The sequence below is a fragment of the Rasamsonia byssochlamydoides genome (assembly GCF_041956645.1).
Source record: "Rasamsonia byssochlamydoides strain NRRL 3658 unplaced genomic scaffold VTN77scaffold_20, whole genome shotgun sequence".
In the NCBI taxonomy this organism is placed as follows: Eukaryota; Fungi; Ascomycota; class Eurotiomycetes; order Eurotiales; family Trichocomaceae; genus Rasamsonia; species Rasamsonia byssochlamydoides.
Genome location: NW_027192403.1, coordinates 140,394 through 161,201, shown reverse-complemented (window position 1 = coordinate 161,201; position 20,808 = coordinate 140,394). Strand labels below are relative to the sequence as shown.

The 20,808-nt window shown below is 49.7% G+C and overlaps 7 protein-coding genes across 7 annotated transcripts; 6 read left to right on the top strand and 1 right to left on the bottom strand.

Moving 5' to 3' along the window:
- Positions 1-164: 164 nt before the first annotated feature.
- On the top strand, positions 165-2,183 carry VTN77DRAFT_2934 (uncharacterized protein; the record flags this gene model as incomplete). Its single annotated transcript, XM_069418828.1, has 2 exons — positions 165-216; positions 271-2,183. The coding sequence occupies 2 exons, from the start codon at positions 165-167 to the stop codon at positions 2,181-2,183; spliced, it is 1,965 nt and encodes a 654-aa protein (XP_069278992.1).
- Positions 2,184-4,749: 2,566 nt separating this feature from the next.
- Positions 4,750-6,312, top strand: VTN77DRAFT_2933 (uncharacterized protein; the record flags this gene model as incomplete). Its single annotated transcript, XM_069418827.1, has 1 exon — positions 4,750-6,312. One exon carries the CDS (start codon positions 4,750-4,752, stop codon positions 6,310-6,312), a length of 1,563 nt encoding a protein of 520 aa, XP_069278991.1.
- Positions 6,313-9,659: 3,347 nt separating this feature from the next.
- VTN77DRAFT_2932 (uncharacterized protein) lies at positions 9,660-10,742 on the top strand (the record flags this gene model as incomplete). Its single annotated transcript, XM_069418826.1, has 3 exons — positions 9,660-9,812; positions 10,176-10,269; positions 10,330-10,742. The coding sequence occupies 3 exons, from the start codon at positions 9,660-9,662 to the stop codon at positions 10,740-10,742; spliced, it is 660 nt and encodes a 219-aa protein (XP_069278990.1).
- A 389-nt stretch (positions 10,743-11,131) lies between these two features.
- Positions 11,132-11,899, top strand: VTN77DRAFT_2931 (uncharacterized protein; the record flags this gene model as incomplete). Its single annotated transcript, XM_069418825.1, has 1 exon — positions 11,132-11,899. One exon carries the CDS (start codon positions 11,132-11,134, stop codon positions 11,897-11,899), a length of 768 nt encoding a protein of 255 aa, XP_069278989.1.
- Positions 11,900-14,915: 3,016 nt separating this feature from the next.
- VTN77DRAFT_2930 (uncharacterized protein) lies at positions 14,916-15,564 on the bottom strand (the record flags this gene model as incomplete). Its single annotated transcript, XM_069418824.1, has 2 exons — positions 14,916-15,028; positions 15,279-15,564. The coding sequence occupies 2 exons, from the start codon at positions 15,562-15,564 to the stop codon at positions 14,916-14,918; spliced, it is 399 nt and encodes a 132-aa protein (XP_069278988.1).
- Positions 15,565-16,793: 1,229 nt separating this feature from the next.
- On the top strand, positions 16,794-17,127 carry VTN77DRAFT_2929 (uncharacterized protein; the record flags this gene model as incomplete). The annotated part of the gene is made up of 2 exons (XM_069418822.1): positions 16,794-16,960; positions 17,064-17,127. The coding sequence occupies 2 exons, from the start codon at positions 16,794-16,796 to the stop codon at positions 17,125-17,127; spliced, it is 231 nt and encodes a 76-aa protein (XP_069278987.1).
- A 2,398-nt stretch (positions 17,128-19,525) lies between these two features.
- On the top strand, positions 19,526-20,076 carry VTN77DRAFT_2928 (uncharacterized protein; the record flags this gene model as incomplete). Its single annotated transcript, XM_069418821.1, has 3 exons — positions 19,526-19,733; positions 19,813-19,977; positions 20,033-20,076. 3 exons carry the CDS (start codon positions 19,526-19,528, stop codon positions 20,074-20,076), a joined length of 417 nt encoding a protein of 138 aa, XP_069278986.1.
- Positions 20,077-20,808: the final 732 nt, after the last annotated feature.

The following is a 20,808-nucleotide window of genomic DNA, read 5'->3' as shown; positions in this document are numbered from 1 at the left end:
CCCTAGAAAGAAAAATAGTTCCTGTTCTGTGTTAAACAGGCGGGAGCGGATGTGATCCATGGCTCTCCGCTGGTGAGGGGCATCACTGATAAACTATTCATTGTCCCCGCCACAGCTGTTTTTTCATCTTGAAGACCATCGCAATTCGACAACCGGCGGACGCCATGTCAAACGACGCATCTGAAGTCGATGACTTGCTGAAAAAGCCCCTCTATGGTCAGTCCTGTTCGATCCTGACTTTGTCGCTGGAACTAACTGATTTTTCTGCAGTGTACGACCTCCCCCCAGACCTGCTGTCAACTTTGACAGTCAGGACGAACGAGCTGCCCACACCAGCTCCCACGACTGAAACAACCACCCCTGACGCCGTCGAATCGACCGAAAAAGAGAACGTGATTCCCACGTCGAATTCGTGTGCGCTGTGCCAGGTGTCGTTTCAGAATGTGCAGGAGCACCGCGACCACGCGCGGTCCGACCACCACCGGTACAACGTCAAGGCGCAGCTGCGCGGGAACCGTCCGCTCACCGAGGCTGAATTCACCAAGGCGATCGGCGAAATAGATGAGTCGATATCGGGCTCGGAAACGTCGGAATCAGATGAGGAGGACGACGAAGGACTCCGTTCGTCAGAGACCACTCTGGTGGCGTTGCTGAGGAAGCAGGCAAAAATCTCCCAGGAGGCGGATGACAGCGAAGCAGCATCGCAACGACACAAAGGCCTGGGAAAGCAGCCTCTGTTCTGGTTTAGCAGCCCCCGGTTGCCGTCCAACACCTCTCTAGGCATCTATCGAGCTCTCTTCACCGACGCTGAACAGGAGGAGCCGGACCACCTAGTTGAGTCGCTGCAGAAAAAACAGCTGCCCCCCATCAGACGACAGAACAACGCCCAAGCTGCCGCTCAGCCTATCGAAAGCGCTGTGGCTGGCCCACACATATTTATGTGTATGATCGGCGGTGGCCATTTTGCTGCTATGATCGTCGCGCTTGCTCCAGAGATCCAAAAGCGGCCCGGTGGCATCGAAGAAAGACAGGCGAGGGTGCTGGCGCATAAGACTTTTCATCGCTATACGACGAGAAGGAAACAAGGTGGTGCGCAATCTGCCAGTGATGCCGCCAAGGGAGCTGCGCATTCCGCAGGGTCCAGCCTGCGACGGTACAACGAGGCTGCGCTCGAAAAGGAGATTCGCGAGCTGTTGCAAGACTGGAAGGGCATGATTGATACGGCGCAATTGCTGTTCGTACGCGCGACTGGCAGCACGAACCGAAGAACCCTCTTTGGCCCGTATGAGGGGCAGGTTCTCAGGCACAATGATCCGAGACTTCGCGGGTTTCCGTTCAGCACGCGACGTGCTACTCAGGCAGAGCTGATGAGGTGTTTCAAGGAACTGACCCGCGTCAAAGTCAGCCAGATTGACCAAGCAGCTTTGGCAGCGGCCGAGGCGAAGCAGCGAGAGGCGACGTCCAAATCGCCAAAGCCAGCAGTGCAGCCGCAGCCAAAAAAGCCAAAGATCTCGGAAGAGGAAGAAGCAGCGATGCTTCATACGTCGCAGATCCAGGCCCTCATTCGACGCTCAAAAGTACCAGCTTTGTTGTCCTACATTTCGAACAATTCGATCCCTCCATCCTTCACTTTTTACCCGGCAGATTCGCCGCAAAACTATCATTCTCCCACGCCCCTTCATATGGCGGCCAATTTGAATTCGCCTGTGATTGTCGATGCGCTTCTCGTCAAGGCCAAGTTCGATCCAACAATAGCGAACAAAGAGGGCAAAACACCGTTTGATCTCGCGAGAGATCGGGCGACTCGTGATGCGTTCCGCGTGGCGCGACACGAGCTTGGGGAGTCCGCATGGGACTGGGAGGCTGCCCATGTTCCCGCAGCGCTGTCTCGCGCTGAAGTAGAGAGCCGGCTAGAGCGTGAGAGAGAAGCGGCGGCAGCGGAGGAAGCCAACCGTCGCAAGGCTGAAACCGAACGGTTGAAGATGGAAGAGGCCGCGAAGGCTGCAGCGTCGGAGAAGCGGAAGAATGCCGGCGGCCGGACGCTGGCAGCTGTGGAGAAGACAGCTGCTGAGAAGAGGGAGGAAGAGATGCGGGGGATGAGTCCTGAAATGAGGATGAAGTTGGAGAGGGAGCGTCGGGCCAGGGCTGCTGAGGAGCGGATTCGGAGGATGCAGGGGAAGTAATCTTCAACGTGGTACAGCAATAATCTCTGCGACGAATTCCGTCTGTTTGAACGACTACGCGTCATTTGCTCTCTGATCGATGTCAAACAATCTGAATACGCCTGTCAGAAGCATTGGCGTGAGTCTAGAGACAGCAGGGAGTGCAATAACCGAGAGTGCACGTCGACATCGTCGTGCGAGCTGTCTGATTCCTTCAAGCTACATGAAGAAGACGTGTTGCTTGAAGTACTAGCTCGCGAGAGCGCTCCAGAGTTAGACTCGCATAATGGCTGCAGTCGAATATCAAGACCATGCTCGCGGTTGTGCTATGCTTGGACTGTGGTAAATTGCGAGTCAACCTCGCATTTCTTGTTGCTACTCCCTAGTTATGCGCTGCAGTTAAGGGTTGGCAAGAGCCCTGCCTGAAGAGGCATTGTTGCATGCTTGGGAGACGACGCTGTGTTTTCTTCATCCTTTGATCCACCAGGCTGGATCTCCTGGTTCTTCTCCAATTATACCCATGACTTTGGGAGTGACTTGATGGAGCAGAGCATTGTTGGGAAAGGATTAATAATCATTTCCAGTATAAATTTACGAAACTAAATAGATTTGAGCTCCCTATATAGAGGTCTACAGAGTCGACCGTGCCTTGCTCAGACCATTCCACTCACTCGAGTAGATTAACCACATTTCCTAGCCCTATCTGCAATATGTCTTTCTGTTCCAGAAGCAGCTAGCAATTGTTACGAGTCTGGGCCCTCAGGTATTCATTTTAATTTGAGAATGATTCAGATACCCCTGAACCTAACGATTGCGTCTGAAATGAGTTCATTTAAAGCCAACTACATTCTACGTCTGTAATCTAGCGATTTTCTACATTTTGGATTAGAAGTCAATCTGTAAGACTCAATGCCTGAGAAAAAGAGGCTTCTCTATTAGCATGGCAGCCGGCATCTTCCCAATCTGGTCGAAGTCACGAGAAATATCCATCCTGTCCAGAACGACCTCAACTCCGGATCCCACCCCGAACAGTCCATCCATCGTCTTTCCATCGTTACTTCCAGCCTCAATTATCGATTCGTAACCATCATCTATCTCTCTGGGAAGTATTTCGGATAAGACATCTCAGAGGCTCAAAAAAAAGTCAATTGATACGATATGTACTGTACACGGCTACTAGCTCATCAGCATGGCATAGTCGTATGACTGAAACAACCTGACCTGCGTGCTCGTTCATCTATCTCTACGTGTCGTGGTCTCTCTTTTCTTTGATGTACAGCTAGTATATGAAACCATGGCATCCCGGCATTATCGCTCCCCTTCTCCACTGCTAGGATCCGACGATTGCTGCGTCGGTACCTTGTTCCAGTGGGATCCTGACAGCGGGAATGCGACCAATCCTTTCCATATCTACTATCGCGAGGAGGTCTATATTGGTCGTGATCGGAGAAAGTGGTATCATTTCCATTGTTCCCGTTATCATTCTGACTGGTTGACTACTGGCTGACTGACGCTACAAGTCACTACGTGATCGAAGATCCAGTCGTCTCTAACACTCATCTGCGGATCTATACCATCATCTATGACCGTGAAAACCCAGGGGAAGTGGCTCCGTTGGTGTACGCCCAGGATGTGTCGAGAAACGGTACCTGCTGGAACGGAGCGTTGATTAACAGAGCCAATGGAGGAGTGCTGCTCAGTGACGGCGATATCCTGCAGTTGTCTCCTAGCTCCTATCTCCAATTCCGCTGTAGTAGCGAGCAGACAACAGACCCGTTCAGCGCTCTGCAAAGACAAGAGATGAAGGTTTCTATCCTTCCTGATAAATTATGTCTCAGCTGACGTGTGTGACAGACCTTCGAATCGCAGTATACTATCACAAATCGCAAACTCGGCGCAGGCGCATATGGACAAGTCCACATGGCCGTCGACGTCAGCAGCGGACAGCAGCTTGCCTGTAAAATCGTGGATATCCGCACTCTCGCAAGAAGGACAAACTACTTCCCTTGCTCACCACTTTCGTCACCGTTGCTGTCGCTGTCGCCTCGAAGTTCTTGGAAGTGGACAAACCGGAAGAAATCCGTCCAAAAGAAACTCAATCCTTATGATCGAGAGGTTGAGATCCTCAAAAAGCTACGCCATGTATGGTCGTATCTCCCCATTTGCATCCCAGTACTAAATAATTGATTCGCAGCCCAACATAATTGGCTTGGAGAGAGTCATCAAAACAGAGAATACACTGTTAGTCAGATTCTCCCTTGTCTTAAGGGTACACTGACGCATGCAGATATATCTTCCAAGACCTCGTCACAGCAGGCGATCTCTTCTCGTTCATCGACTACAAAGGCGGCAAGCTCTGCGACATTGAAGCGGCGGTCATTGTGCGACAGATCCTGATGGCGCTGGACTATCTCCACGACCGGAACATTGTCCACAGAGACCTGAAGCCGGACAATATCCTCATGACGTCGCTGGCGGATGGGTGTAGGGTTGTCCTCACTGATTTTGGCTGTGCGCGAGTAGTTGAGTCGAAGCAGAAGAGGATGTGGAGTGTTCTGGGGACGTTGGAGTATACTGCTCCGTGAGTATGCCTTTTTCCTTTTCCTTTTTATTTTTCTTCCTCTCTTCTTTCTTCTTCTTATTCGTTTTTTTTTTTTCTTTTTTTCTTTTTCTGTTTTTCCTTCTAATCTTCTTTTTCTGTAATCACCAACATTACCACAGAGAAATCACCGCAATCCTCCACCAAGGGTACACCAAATCAGTAGACCTATGGTCCCTAGGCTGCGTAACCGTGGTCATCCTCACCGGCGCTCCGCCCTTTCGAGACCCAGAATCGTATTCCTTCTCCGCAAGCCAGGCTCGACAAGGCGACCTGGAGCATCTCCAAGCGGATCCCGATTGGGTGACCGTGGGACAGCGTCCAAAGGACTTTGTCTACAGGCTGCTGGTCCTCGACGAGACGCAGCGCATGGATGCGAAGGCCGCGCTGGAGCATGCATGGTTCACCAATCCGACTCACAGGGCGGGATTCGATGCGGTTTACAAACGGGCTGTTCGCGATTGGCGGCCAAGGGCTTTGCAGGAGCCGGTCGTGCTGAAGATTGAGAGGACATCGGCAGTTCGTCAAGCCTGTCGGGTTCTTCCTGAAGTTCAATCAGGAAAATCAGATCAGACGACACTCAGGCCAGCAACATCCGAAAGTTTACTTTCTCCTCATCTTCAAAGACGTCCCTCTCCTTCTCCAATTCTTTCTATTGGGGAGAGTGAAACGTCTGAAGGATCCTCGATAGACGAATCAACTCGTCTGAGACTTGCTTCTCCGACGTTGTCTGATCCTGATTTTCCGAGGGAAGAGGAAGATAACAGAGTTTGTATCCAGGAAGAGACCAGTGTCCGTATCCAGGAGGATAACAGCGTTGAAGAGAACAGGATCTGTATACTCAAGCAAAACAAGGGAGGACGTGAGCTCAATAACCCCGAAAAGGGGCACGACGTGAAAAGCTCCCTACGTAGCAACACTACATATCCAGACAACGCCAGAGTGCTCACGCCAGCACGTTATCAGTCCACACGAAACAGTTCCCGTCCCCGTCCCAGTCCTAATCTCCGTCTTCGTCGCCCTTTCAGTCCACAAGCCTGGAGCTGGACATGGAATCGGAATCGGGTCAGGAACAGCAGCGGCGACAACAGCAGCAACAGAGTCGTGACTCATCAGGGACATCTTCCTGATGGTGCGCAGCAGAAGACAGTTTACAAACACCATCTAGACAGGAGAACGATCATTAAGGGGAGCGTGACCAAAGCAGAGACGATGAAGGTGACGATGGCGAATATAAAGCAAGGAGGTCTCATCAATCAAGGCGATAACGGCAACAGTAATGATAATGACAGTGACAATGATAGCTCGACTCGCATAACCCTAGCGCGTAAACGACCACTTGACGAAGTCTACGCCTTGGAGGGGGAGGTCGCCCAAAAGGGCGCTGAAGAGACGGATGAAGAAGAAGAAGACGGGGAAGACGAGGTCTACGAAGAGGTGGAGAATCCCCTTTCGGGAGAGCGATACCGGGTTCTCTACGGGACGAGGATTGCTGCGGAGGTGAAGAAGATTAAGCTTGAGAAGGGGAAGGAGAAGGAATGCGATGAGTAAAGTAAGGAAGAAGAGTTAGAGTGAGAGTAAGGCTAGGAAGTCAACTAAGTACCTAAGATATGTATGTAGGTACATACTTAGGTACTGGTAGGTAGGTAGAGGTAGGTAGTTATCCAGAGTGGTTTGATTCCATCGCATCGCCTCCTCGCTACCTATAATAGTAACCTGACCATGGGCTTTATATCATTATCTTTGCAGGGAGGAAATCAGATTGATATTATATAATTGACAGAGTGAGACAGAGACATACAATAATAATGCTGATAACAATAACAGCAGAGTCTTATAATTCACTGATGATAAAAATTTGATTAACTTGAGTCTCTCCTCAGTCATATCTCTCCTCCTACATAGAATAGTAGTATAGTAGTATATTGATGGACTGTAGAGAGACAGACAGACAGACAGACAGACACAAACCCATCACCCTCAAGATCCACAAGACAGACAACCCTGAAGTGCGTGCTATCTCATCGCATCCATCGCATCTATTGTGTTGTGTTGTTCTGTGCTGCGCTGTGTTTACTTGGAAAGTAGCTACTTAGTTTGTAACTAGGTAACTAGGTATAGGTAGGCCAGGGCAACCAAGCAAGGCGTAACCCGTCTATTTACTGACTTGCATGGAGTTGCATGATCTTGCCCTGCATTTGCAGTACATTACCTTGCATTGCAGGACCATCCACCTACACACACAGCACCCGGAGACACTTTCCAACCAAGCAAGTAGCAAAAAGGGAAGAAAAGCTCCTTGATTTATTTCGGTCTGGTTCGGACAATATTCGGGAATTGCTTCATTCAGCGTAGGTAGGTACCTACGTAGGCAGGGCTACTTGCTCCTGCTGCTACCTACCTAGGTACTGTACTGTACACTACCTATTTACTGGACCCGACTCTGCCATGGTCGGTGTGTCGGTGTATCTGTCTGTTGTTTGTTTGTTTGTTTACTTGACCTCTCGCCAGCGGCCGGAAAACATGTACATACATACTCCGTACACTTTGCACACTTCATATGCAATGCACTGCGCTGCGATGTACTCCATCGTACTGACCGCAGAGTGCAGAGTGCAGAGTGCAGGGAGACAGCATAGCAGCTCCGTGGGCATAATCAATCCTCCGTATATAGCTCATGCATTGTCTATAGAGACAGTCCTATCGATTATTTCCAGCACCTACCTATGTATTTACAGTACTGCCAAGCTGTATATAGCATACAGAGAGAGAGGCATGATATAGCTAGGGCAATAGTAAGTATACCTAACCTACCCTGAACAAAAAAGAAAAAAAAAAGGGAGATAAATAAATCCTCACACTCTACGGTACCTACTATCTGTAGAGATATTAAGTATAGCCCAGACAGATGTGGATGAGAATCATAGGATGACAAGGCTGTTGTTTGTCCATAGGACAATAGGACAATAGAGCAGGGAGTGGTTTGTTGTCATAGCAGCCAACCAACCAGGCAACCAGCCACTCAGAAGCCTTTATCCCTTGTTTCCTTTCAAGTCCTGTCATACACTCCTAGGTAGGTATTTGTTTGTTTGTTTATTTGTTTGTAGAAGTCGTTTGCCTGTCTGCCTGCCTAAGGCCTTCAGATCAATCAATCAATCAATCAATCGATATTCTTGGCAAAACTGTTGGGCTATATTATCGATTTACTAGGATGTCTTGCAGGTTGCATGCAGCAGTGGAGCTGGTGGGGTAGACTAGGTCCTCTTTTGGGAAGGTGTGGTGGCGGTGGTGCAGCCTGTCCCTTGCATTAGATGGGATTGCACTTGCACGCACTTGCAATTGACCTGATGAGATGAGATTGAGATTTGGTTGGGGTTTGTGGAGTGTGTCAACATAGTATCTACCTAAGATACAAGAGTCAAGAGTGGATGATGTGGGATAGTACCTAAGAGATAGAGGAGAGAGATACTTGGCAGTGACAGGACTACAGGTACCTAGATAAGGAAGGTACTGTTGGGTACCTAACTCTGTACCGAGGTAGGTACATACCATGACCTAGGTACCTTCCTAATGTGGCTGGGCATATAGTACATACGTAATGCACCTGGACTGGTACCTAGGTAGGTACCCAGGTCCTCCATAATCCTCCGCCCAGCACATGCACACGCTCAGAGCTCAAGGACAGCCGTCACCACTACTGAGCCACCTTCTGCTATGTGCATACATATGCCGACATATGCATATGCAGCTGTCACTCACTCACTCACTCACTAACAGCATATCAACATATCAGTGCAGGTAGAAAAATCTTCTACTCTAGTCTACTGCTGTAGCTTGTATACAGTCTACATTCTTCAGACAGGCTGGCAGTTCAGCAGACTATGAAGATAGCGTGGATGGATGGAGGGGAGGGGGTGGAAGTGCGGGGCAAACAGCTACTAAAACTGGCTACCTAGTAACTGAGTCCACTGATCGATTGCATCATTTGAGTCGACTAACTATTAATTAATTACCTACCTATACCTAGGTACCTATCAGACAGCTGAGATAATTAATAATCTAAAGAGAGAAAATTACCTGGTACCTAGGTAGGTGGCGATCGCCCGACCCGACCCGACCCGACCCGGACCGAATCAAGTCCCATAAATGAACGCTGTCAGGACCCTGCATGGATCGATCCATGGGTTGGGTTGGGTTGGAGTTGGACAGCTTAAACAAACGAAGATCCTGGAGTCCAGATCGACAGAAACTACCTACACGTATGTACTGTACGGCGTACTCCGTACCAAGGGAATCAATCCCGTTCGCCTTGGAGAAAGGAAGGAAGGACTCCTTTCTAGGATAGGGGTGGACTGGCTATCTACCTAGGAGGTACTGTATCAGTACCACGTTTTACCAGCCACCCGGAGCAATTCAATCTATGTATTCCCTCTACGGACTCTGTACTCTGTACAGTGTACCTGGAGTGGAGGTACTACTTTGTACTCCGTTTAGTACTCTTCTCAAGCTGATTGATGGGGCCTGTTGACAATTGGACAATTGTTGGATGTCATTGGTGTTGTCATCAGCGTTTACAACTACCGGCGTACTCCGTACTGCTGCTCCCATGATGTCATGAGCACTGCCGCCCTTGGTAGGCGCCTAGGGCCCTCGAGGTCTGCGGGAGTCCTACTGCAAGGAGCGACAAGCCAACATCCCTGCAATTAATTCCCGATGCTGACACGTGCGTCGATATTGTCTCTTGAATAGGTAGCCAGGGCAACTAACTGATACGCTTCTGGTCATGAGATCGTCTATTATTATTATTACGGTGTACGGAGTACTCGCTACTTCCCGGATAATCTGGCACCTGATGAATTAATATTACCATTTCTGTCCGTAGTGTCGACTCGTTGCAAATGGAGCGTCCTGATTGGCTGACGCGCCTGTTGCGCGAGCGCGTCGCGTCGCGTCTCACGCGCGAAAGTGACGCGCTATCCGTGTCGTCTCAGACGGGAATCATTGCCCCAATTGACACAGAGGACGGCGCTCAGATCAGGAATACAGCTAGAGTAGGTAGAGAGGTGTACGGAGTACTCCGTAGTCGAGGTACGTCGCACAGGACCGCCCGCACGAACTGCTGCACGTCGGTGGCGTCGCGATAGGAGGATGGACACGATAGGAGATTTGCGCAGCACCTAGGAGAATTAATTGATTGATGAGCAGGTGCTGGCCAGGCCGGCAGCAGGTGTAGTGCAGCTGGTTGCCCCTGGCAATCGCCCAGATTGATGGGGATATTAGAGCCTCCTTGCAGACTGCCGCCGAGAAGAAACACTCTGGCAATAATATTCAATCCCAGTTGTCTCCTTTTGGAAGAAACTAGCGATTGAACGGAAAGAAAAGAGAATAATGACTCTCGAAAGGGTTCAACGCAGATGCTGGACGGGTACCAACAGGATGTGCTGGCGAGGTACCTGCAAGCAATCGAGACAGCAGGGCAGGACGGGACAGTGCAGGGCAGGAAGAACTGTATGCATCCTCCCGTACAGCATCCAGTAGATTATAGAGCCACTTTGTAGTACTGTACAGTCAACACCGTTAACTGTCAACCTAACTTCAACCTGCCGGATCACCCGCTGGTAGCAAGCGATGACCCTGGTCCTCCTCCCCTGCTGCCTCGTGGGCATCGCTCCTTGCTTAACAGGGACTGGGACATTGAGTCTCAATCTATCTCAATAATTTCCCGACGTCCCCGCTCTCCTTGTTTCTCCGGTCTCATGACGGGTGGACTGGCCGAAACAGGTACGGCGACAGTCCTGGCTCCAGCTTATCCAGATCGGGCGGCCGTCAGAACCATCGCAGACTGGTTCCTGCAGCTATTATTCTGCGAGGGCGGTGGATATGACTCCTGCCTGGCAAACGGGCAAGGTCAGTTGCAACTTGAGGCTAGGCTGCGCCGTTTCCGGACGGCCCACATGGCCAGCGAGCAGCGACGTAACTAACGATTAGCGCTAATTGTGTCGCTGAGCTCCCCCATTTCTACCGATCGCTGCCCCCCCCCCCCCCCCCCCCGCCCCCCCCCCCTTTTTCCCCCCCCCCCGCCCCCCCCCCCCCCCGCTGGCCGCCATCCTCACTTTTCTCCCATCGCTGCGACACCTCGCACCAGCTTCCATCACCAGTCCACACACCATCGTCGCATCGATTAGAAGTCGTCTCGATCAAAGCGCATCTCTTTCAGAATCAATTGACCGATTATTTACACCTCCAGCCCTTCGCTGCTCGTCGATACGCTCTCCGGCGCATCCGTCCAGCCACCCAGCCGTCGCCTCTGCGCAGCTGCTGGCGGTCGCACCACCACCAACACATCTTCAATCCTTGTCTACATACAATCATGGCCATGTTTCTACCTTCAGCGGTCCCCTGCGACGGCCGAAAATACCTGACCCGGTCGCATTTCGCCAGCGCTCGCGCATTCTCGCCTACACCGCCTCCGTCCGGCGACGGCCTGCTAGGGACCTGTCGCGCCCTGCAATCGCTTCTCTGTGTCTCGCCGGTATCCTCACCCAGGCGACCACGATCCGACCGTCTCCAGAGTCCCCTCCACATCCCGTCTGTGCCCAGCACTCGTCGATCGCAGAAGGTTGTCAAGCCCGAACCCAAGCCGTCACCACCACCGCGCGGCGCCAACAAGAGGACCCGTCATACCTACGAAGACGAAGATGGCGACGTGGATATGGCCGTGAGGGAACCGCGCGATCGATTCTCGACCCCGAAACGGCAGAAGCGCGCACCGTCGGACCTGCCGCTGGGATTAGCCATTGCAGACTTCGAATCGCTGGAAGAATCCGTCAGAAGAAGAAAATCTCCTCGACTTACCCCACAATCTGACGCAGACGACCAGCCGGTCCTCCCGTCAATCGAGGTGCCCGACGAGGGTGACGCATCTGACTGGACGGACGAGGATGACCAGAAGCTGGTAGAAATCGTGCTGCAGAAGCTGAAACTGTCGAAGCGCGATTGGGAGGAGTGCGCGCGCCGGATCGGCAAGGACAACGACAGTGTCGGCAAGCGATGGCGCGCGCTGGTGGGTGAAGGCAACATTGGTCTGCGCCGGGGAGGCCGGACAGTCCGGGGGCGTGTGGACGAATGTTGGCAATAGTTGGTCTCCTTCTGGTGATTTTCTTTTGTATTGTGCATTCTCGGAGTTTCAACAAGGACGGTCTGGTTGGTGGTTGGGGTTGGTTTAGCTGTATGGCATATACCCGGTCTTTCTTTCTATCTACATACATTACTACATACCTGGTGGGCGGTGTTTTGCTGTGCATTTGAATTTGACTCTGGCGGGCGTTATTTATTCGTGTAATCAAATAATCCTGTACTGTACTGTACCGTGCTTTTGGACTTGTTGACTGATACCATACTCTTTGCTTGCCTTATTTCCCCTCTCTCTGTTTCCCTCCCTCTCTCTCTTGTGTATTTTTATTTTCTTGTATGAGTCCTGTTTTGTGCAAATGTTTCGACCTTCCTGTCTATTTTTAATGTCCTTTAATCTTATCTTTCTAGCAGATACACGGCTTAGCTAAATTGGAGAAACAGAAACCGATCTCTTCCAAGGAACACATCTTGTTTACTGATATAATAAGATAGATACACACCTACACGACGTACCTACGTACGGTAATTAATATTGTCCCTGCAAGCTACTGTACTGTACAGTACATCCATGGATACGATTGACAATGATAAGATGGCCCGTCCGTCCGGGTCTGGGTCCACAGACCTAAGTAATTACTCCCCTCCCCGTGTTCCCGTCCCGGCTGTCCGAGCCATACGTACGAACCTTGGGTGCCGTCGTTACAGTCCTGAAAATAGCCACAGATCAGTAGTGAATAATTCCACACGCCAGAGGCATACTATATATAGACCTCAATCCTGGACTGGATGCCTTTTTCGTCAATTCAATTCAATCCCATCCACTAGGGAATGAATCATTCAGCTTGATGACCTGCCTCGTCCTGTCTGTCTGTCTGTTTCTCCCACTCACCCCTCCTGATCGTCAGGCCCCGACTACGGAGTAAATTACTCCGTATTACTCCATACCGGTCTCCTCCTCATCTTCAGAGGTCTTGTGCTTTTGCATGTTCGCTAACTATTAAGTACTAAATATGACTAATAAGAATGCCTACTGTAATAATTGATTATCATTAGTTGAGGCAGTTTTGGTACCTGCCTTAGTACATGTCCTGTGCAGCACTCCACTACCAATCAGACTGCGCTCCAGGCGCAATGTGCATTGTGTTGCATCATATTGCATTGGTGCACTGACATGGAGGGGCTAATACTAGTACAACTGACATGTCTTGTCAATGGACCTAGTCATGGACCTGATGGTTAATGGTGATTCCTTGCTGGGGTAGGTGATTCACAGCACTTATCCGAGACAACAACAAACGAACGGGATGGAGTCATATCCATCGATCCAGTCAAGATTATAATCAGCCTATATTTCTCATGATTTTTGATCTTCTCTAACTAACTAACTAACCTTTATAGTAGTCCAGCCAAGCTGGAGTTCTACTTCAAAATCAGTCAGTCAGTCGAAATAGATCGTTTTTATTGTAATCGTCTCCGTAGACGATTTTTACTCTTACTTCCTACATACGCCTGGGTAGGAAATATATCACCGGACCCTGGTAGCAAGCTGCCTAGGTACTGGACTAGCCTGCCATACCCAATAGTAGTATGGATGTATGTACATACATGCCTAAGCGCAGTGAAGAGCCAACCTGGGATAGCAACAAAGAACCTTAGGTAGTGACTGACCTTCATAGCCCTGAAAAATTCTAGCCAGTGAATATCTCCCACTTCCTTGTCTTGTCTTGTCTTCTCAGTGAATGAAGGAATAAAGGAATCTTCCGGTGAATTATGCCTTGGCCAGATGGACTTGCGGGTATATATCTCCCCCTCTTGTCCGTTCCAGGGTTCCTCTCTCTCTTCTTCCCCCCTCCCCGTTCTTCTTCGACCAGTTACCTAAGGTATATACCCACCAGGTCTTATACGATACTGCCTACCTCCATTCTCTTATCGTTACTTATTAGTTCTCGATCAGCATTTATCTGCTGCGATATATTATTTATATGACATTGACCAATACATCCAACTTCGAAATACACTGTTCTTCTCTTCCACGAAACCTATACGTGGCTGGCATGGCGCTACAAAGCACACATCAACTGTTGCATCGTGGAAGACGCCGCAAACATGGTCACTGGTTGGGAATCCAACTGGATCTCCTGCTTGTCCTTCTCTCAGGATGAAGGGCTTTTTTGTCCTTCGACCAAGGCCAAGTTCCATGGCTTTATCCAGAGGATTAATCTGAAAAAAAAAAAACATCTTCATTTCCTCGTTGAACCAGGAAACCGTCCGGAGTTTTCCTAGAACGTTCAAGCAAGTAAAATCTTGGTGAGATCAATTGCCACTCCAAAACGCCCTCTGCTTAGCAGTTCGTTCGATTGAGCCTTGGTTGACCTAGGCGGGCTGCAGAGAGATCGGATCTTTCCTTTCATGAGAACGTACTCCCGCAAATTACTGAGACAGTACAACCGAACTGTTACACCCAAAGAGAGAACTTAGTTATTCCAGGGCTCCTATGACGTCTTCGGTCGAATCATGTCGGAAGGAGGGTTCTTCAAGTGTGGAAGAACGCAAGCAACGGGGCTGAAGCGTGCTGTAATTGGCATGATGTACGAGCACGAACGATACGGTTTCTCTCGATATCAACTGCCACTCGATCCTGCCCTACACGAACCCCGGCACCGTCCTCTCAAGCTGGACCAGCTTATGGCAAACGGGCGTGAAGTTAAGACTCTCCAGGGGTATATGAGGAATGCGATCGATACGTTAGTAAATACTGCTATGACCATATCGGACCATCCTGGATGCATCCTGCCCTTGGCTTGCTGGTTGGCAAAGCAAACTTCACATCGTCTCTTTTTATGGAAGCGTACATGGCGAAACCAGCCCGAATTCCATTGCAAGTCGCTTTTCGATCGGAGAGAGACGATGCAACCCGATCTTTGCTGATGGCCCTCTCATTGCACACACCAATATCGGGTCTGTCGAAGGAACGACCGATGGGGGCCATTTCCATGATACGACGATATCACGACTCATGATTATCGCCGTACAATTGTCGAGCAGAATCCTATTCGAGGCAGACCCAACGATCTGGTCGGATAATGCTTGACATCGACATCCGCGGCAAACTCCAGCTGTGCGACGCTTGGGTCTACGTTATCGTCAGCAAAAGCTGCAGAAAGGGCTTTCTTCCGGTTGCCAGGTTTCAACCTGCAAGAGAAGTGCCACTACATTATCAATCCCACATGCATTCAACCGAGCACCTAGTGTACGCAGGTGTTGAAACTGCTGCAGTGCAGAGGAAAGATTTTCCTTCATCATTAATCCTACAAGGGACTCAATAAAGGCATTCGCACAACCGGAGTGGGCAGATAATACTCTCTTCCAGCGTGGCAACCTACGATGAAGCCTGTGCAAACAAACATCCGTATTGAAAATCCTCAGCGACCCAAGATTCCCGGTATGAGCGAAAATTGCAGTCTCTATTTCTGGCAACCCGTTGGCGCCAACGCTATGAGGGACTGCGACATGGATCTTCTGCTCTGCGGCTGCCTTTGCATCCGGCGGCGGAAAAAAGCTCGAATATCCAAAGAGGAATGAAGTACGCACATGGTCCGACATGCACAATCCAGTGTCTCGACTGCACCAGAATGACAATGGGAAACCGATGCCCATCGCAAAGTCCATCGATAAGGGTCGTTTCATCTCCTACCAGCGAACGACCGTTCCAGGGTTGATCTAGTCTGAACGCTGGTATCCCAAATATCCGAGCAAGATATTTCTCCAGACGGACTTTCCGGTCAATCACGACCGAGCTAGTTACATTCTGTCCTGCACCGACATCATTCCCTATCCAAGAGGGGCATATCGGCTTCATGACAACCCAGGAAGAAGAATACACGCATCGCAGGAGGAGATCGTTCATCTGCGTGCCATGACCGTGCCGGGTACCGGAAACTGTCGCTTCCTCCGGATGCCTGAGAAACTCCAGACCCTAATTCAGACATGGATAGCACAGCTTGCCTGACGAGGTCTTGAGATCATGAACGTGGTTCTTGGATTCAGCTCCCCCTGCCGAGAGGAGATCCTCCAGAACGGTGGCTCACATATCGCTCACACATATCCTGATGACAAGGATAAAATGGATATCGAGATTCAAAGGCGGGAGAACGGAGGTGCGACCAGAAGCATGAGAAAGAACAAGAAATAATCGGTCTTGTTTCTCGACTTAGGTCGAGTTTGAGGTAGCCTTGTCGGTGGTTCGACGCTCTGTGAGGCGGTAGAGCAACTCTGCATTATTATCAACTCGAGAGCTCCGAGCGAAACTTCCCCGTCACACGTATTCCCTGGCGCCAGTATCAGAATTTTGACGACTTCGCTGCGTTAGCTCTGTTCAGTGACAAGATACGCAAAGCCCCAAGTACAGGCTCGAAGAGTCTGGCGATGACTTCCACTTGGCTGACTATGGTGGTAAAGAGAGATGTAGACATTATTCTATCCGTCAACATCGATCCTGTCGCAGTTATCGGACGGCATCAATGCGTTGGAAAAGCCCAGACACACTGGATACCCCTGCTAAAGCACAAGGATTTATGTAATCACATTCTACACTCATCAGCCATCTATGGGGTTGATGCAATCTGGTCAGCGGCAATCGCTCTCAACTTATCACCCAAGGGTCTGTTTTTCTGTTTTCCACCTCTACTGTCTCCTGAATTTTTTTTGTCTAATATTATTTAATATATATAGGTGTTTTTCAATCTCTTGGAAGCAGTGGATGAATGGGGTCAAGAAGGTGTTGAAGGATCATGTCACCGCTATATCATTGACCCGCAAGGAACTACGAGTCTCTTCTAATCTCCAGCATTCTGGATGAGGGCCGCCGCTGCGCCTGCAAAGGGTTACGCTGAAGCAGCATGCCTCCACGGCGGAGGCATACGGGCGTAAAAGCACCAAAAAGACGTCTGTTCGCCAGCGACATGCTGCCGTCACTTCTTCCTCGTCCCCCGGACTTTGGAGCAGACGCGGCTAGCTCCAGTCGCTCAACCGGAATGTCATCTGGCTCAATGCCGTCCGCAAACTGGTAAGTCTCCCTCGCTTCGCCTTCGAATTGCTAGCTACTTGTGACATGCATGTATATGCTTCTGTTGAATATGGAGTGGTCTTTCTAACAATAGATTATGTAGCTATCGATTCATTGATGCTGTTATCAAAGCCGCGATTACATCCCACTTCCCACACAAGCCCTAGAGGTGCTTTTCAGCCACGAAAGAGTTGTAGAACCGACTCGTTGAGGCCAGGATTCTCGGGATTCTTGGAATAAGTTGAAGCAGCCAGCTTGCGGTGTTGCCGCACAAGGCTGTTCTAGACTCAGTATAGTTCAAATACTTGCAGCTGAAGCCTTTGACCAGCTTCAAGGCTACATGCTAGACCCGCAAACCGAGGAGGAAAACTTTCAGGTTATGTATGGCCTGATTGGCATTGGCAAGCACGTCCGCTTCTACGTGCTGGACGCCAGAGACAAATTCCTGCTTGATCGCAATGATGTTGGGGGGCTGGAAGGTGTTGAGGAATTCTTGTTTTTTTTTTCTTTTTCCTTTTTTTTATCAACGGAGTATCTCTCTCCTTCCAAAACTAACCTGACTGTGTGGGTTTATCTGGAGTCTCATATAGACTGCCATAATAAGTCCCTCGGTTGTGACTTGAAAGAATGGCAGCACTGAGGCAAATTTTACCTCTCCACAAGGGACCTCCACAACGATGGAGGAAGGACGCTTCCCACGACAGCCACAATCCCGCCAAAAAACGACAGTGTCAGCGACGACGCACTACGCTGGCACTTTCGGATGTTAATGTTCAAAATATCTTCATATCTTCAGAAGAGTGCTGCACTCGTCGAAGAGAACTGGGTATATGAACTGCGTCCAGATGAAACATGCCTTTAAAATTATGTGTGAAGCCGGCATTGCAGCTTCTTTTGTTCTTTCACTTGTGCTTTTTGTGAAATTGGAACAATAACCCAAGATGGCTGCGCAGGGGCTGGTGTCCTACGTGTTTTTTTTTTTCACGCGTCGTTTCTGACTCAATTTCCGACTCGTTTGCCCTGGTTGGCTTGTTTGGACTCTAGTGATATAGAAGCTGGAGGGATGCCCATCCACCTGTGGCCTGCTAGTCACGATGAATTCGTTCTCGGTGGGATATGCCCTTTGCGATCTACATTCACCGGCTGGATCACACATGGTAAGAAATCTCATCGGTGAGATCAATCTGTCATTGTCTGCATCTAACACGTTACTAGTACCGTGAGCGTCTCAGCATGACAATATCTATAGCCTTGACAACCAATCCCTGGGACGGCGAGTAACGGGAGTATGGAATTCCATACTTCATTCCTATTTCCCACCAGCTCAAGGCCATATCACGAGACCTCAAGAACGGAATACCCAGGGGTTCGCAGACTTCAATATGATCAATGGGTCCGACAGGGTGGACAAGATAGGCAATGCCACTTTCTGATCACCCAATGCAAGAGGGTGAGCCATGAAGGCATCCGAAGAACTCTGGAAGACGCAACTCAGCAGTGACGATTCAACAAGGCGATCCTACAACAACCCCATGGTGCCTATGAGACGAAGAGATTATATAGCAGAGTGAGGGAGAAGCGCAGCTAGGTCAAGACATGATGTTTGCCGACAACCGCCAGGAAAAAGGCATTGAACCTGATACACGCCTCTTCAGAGCTCAAATGTATATCTTATTGCCAAAGAAATTCCTGTCGATCAGAATCGATTACAGCTCGCAATCATTCAGCATACGCCACTTGGAAACGATGGAAGATTGTCCGACGAATTTGGGAGCACGTTTCCATTGATCACTTTAGCCCCAAACATTTCGGCGTCTCTGACTATCCAATCTATAATCTCGTCTCCTTTCACTGCTTTCAAGGGTCCGTGATGAAGAAACCGGGGCAAAGATGCTGTCCTCTCACCTAATATTCTGATCAGTGTGTCAGAAATGCGAACAGGGATTGCTAACGAGCCAGTATTTCTGCGTCCTGGCCTCACTGACTGTGCCGGTCGCATAATTGCCAAGGACAAAATTTGCTTCGATTCTTGTTTACGCCTCGGGAGATCAGTCACAGGAAGCCCTTGACTTAATTATACGCCTACATTGCCGGACCCTTGGATGAAACTAAGACTATGCCTGGCATTTTCTCTGACTTGATTTATGAATGCGGTACCATTTGCACCGCTCATGGCATAGTGTCTGCGTCAAAGATGCCCAGCATGGAGAAAAACACGAAAGGGGAAGTGATTCCAGCCGAAGAATCTGAATCACTGAATCTGGTCTATGAAAGACCATCATATCCTAAGTATTCTCGAAGTGAAGAGAAGGATACGGCGTATCAAGCCAGACCCCATAAAGATGGAGGAGACAGCCGAAATGAAATGGTCGGATGTGGAACTGGTTTGAGACTCACGAAGAGAGAACCATCCAGTTTGCGGAAGAAAACACCCAAATGACAGCTAAAGCAACTAAAGCTGAAGGCTCAAGGATCATTCAATGCATGACAGAGCCTCTCTGCCCATGGAATGCTCTCGGGAGTAGACGACATGGGCGAAGGGTTTAGGGTTATTCCCTTGGAGACATGTTCCAGATCAACGTCAATCCTTTCAGCATGCCTCCTCTGCAGACCGAAAACAGAGGCCACTACGGCAAGACCTCCTGGAAATTCTCCTGTGGACACGAACATGAAGACCAGATCGTCTATTCACCCCCCGCATCGGTACAGGAAGAGACGACACGCGATCTGAAGAACGGAGACTTTGTTCTCCTACAAAAAGTAAACCTTGACGGTCAGCGCGGTCATAGAGATTGAAGTGCGATGGTCAGGACCCTACCATATTACATGGGTGCTGAACCATCGACGTTCAGCAATTCTGCAAAATGATGCAAACGTCGATCTCGCGGCACTGAACAGGATGGAAGATACAAGGCCGCGCAGGGAGTTGAGAGAAATCAAAGCTGTGGCGCAGCTTAAGACGCCGTGGACCACCAATCTGAGGGTGATCAATGACTACGATATTTGTCGAGTATGGTGTATGTCGCAATTGATTCCCACTTTTTTCTCCCCTAGTGCTGATTTATTAACCAGGGCAAATTGCTCAGTTGTCGGTATGGATTCCTGTCCACATATGAGCAGACAATATCTGTTCGTCGAGTTGAAGACATGGTCTTTGAGCCTTGCCAAACAGTTTCTTCATGGGGTCTGCCATCATGTCGACATTCTCCTCTATCCTACGTTCGAAAAGATTAGCCGGTGTCTGAGCGCAGTACAGTGATGTGAGTGAAAGCGAATGACCGATCTGTCTCCTCCAGGACATGCATCGACTCTAGGCCAGCTGCTACGAGGGTTAGGAGGATGTCATAGATCTCATATGGATCCCACCAGATAAGTTCCCTGTGTTCCCCGGAACTGGGATCCCTACCGCATCGCCCCGAGAGCAGCTCATAAATCTGTTGGTCAACCGCCCGTATTGCTAGTGATCTTGCATAACACGATCCCGACAACTCTACCGCTCGCTGTTAGTCTTAGAGAAGCTATACTATACTGTTCTTTGCCCACCTTGCCAATGGTTGTGAGAACCGTTATAGCAGGTCACCATCCCAAATGAGGACCCTCGTTGTAGGGACCGAGCCTTTCCTCAAGATCCAATGTGTCTCCTGCAAAATGACACTCCGTCGTGAGAGCGAATGCCAAAACCGGAAAAAGTTCCTGTCCTTGGTCGCCCACGAAAACTCTGTGGCATATCCGAAGATGATAACGACGTCAACTTCGAGGAAAGATCAAGCAGCCTTTGGGAGAGCATCCTCAAGGAGAAACAAGAAAGGGTCTGGAACAGTGTTACTAGGAGAAGTTATCACTGCACA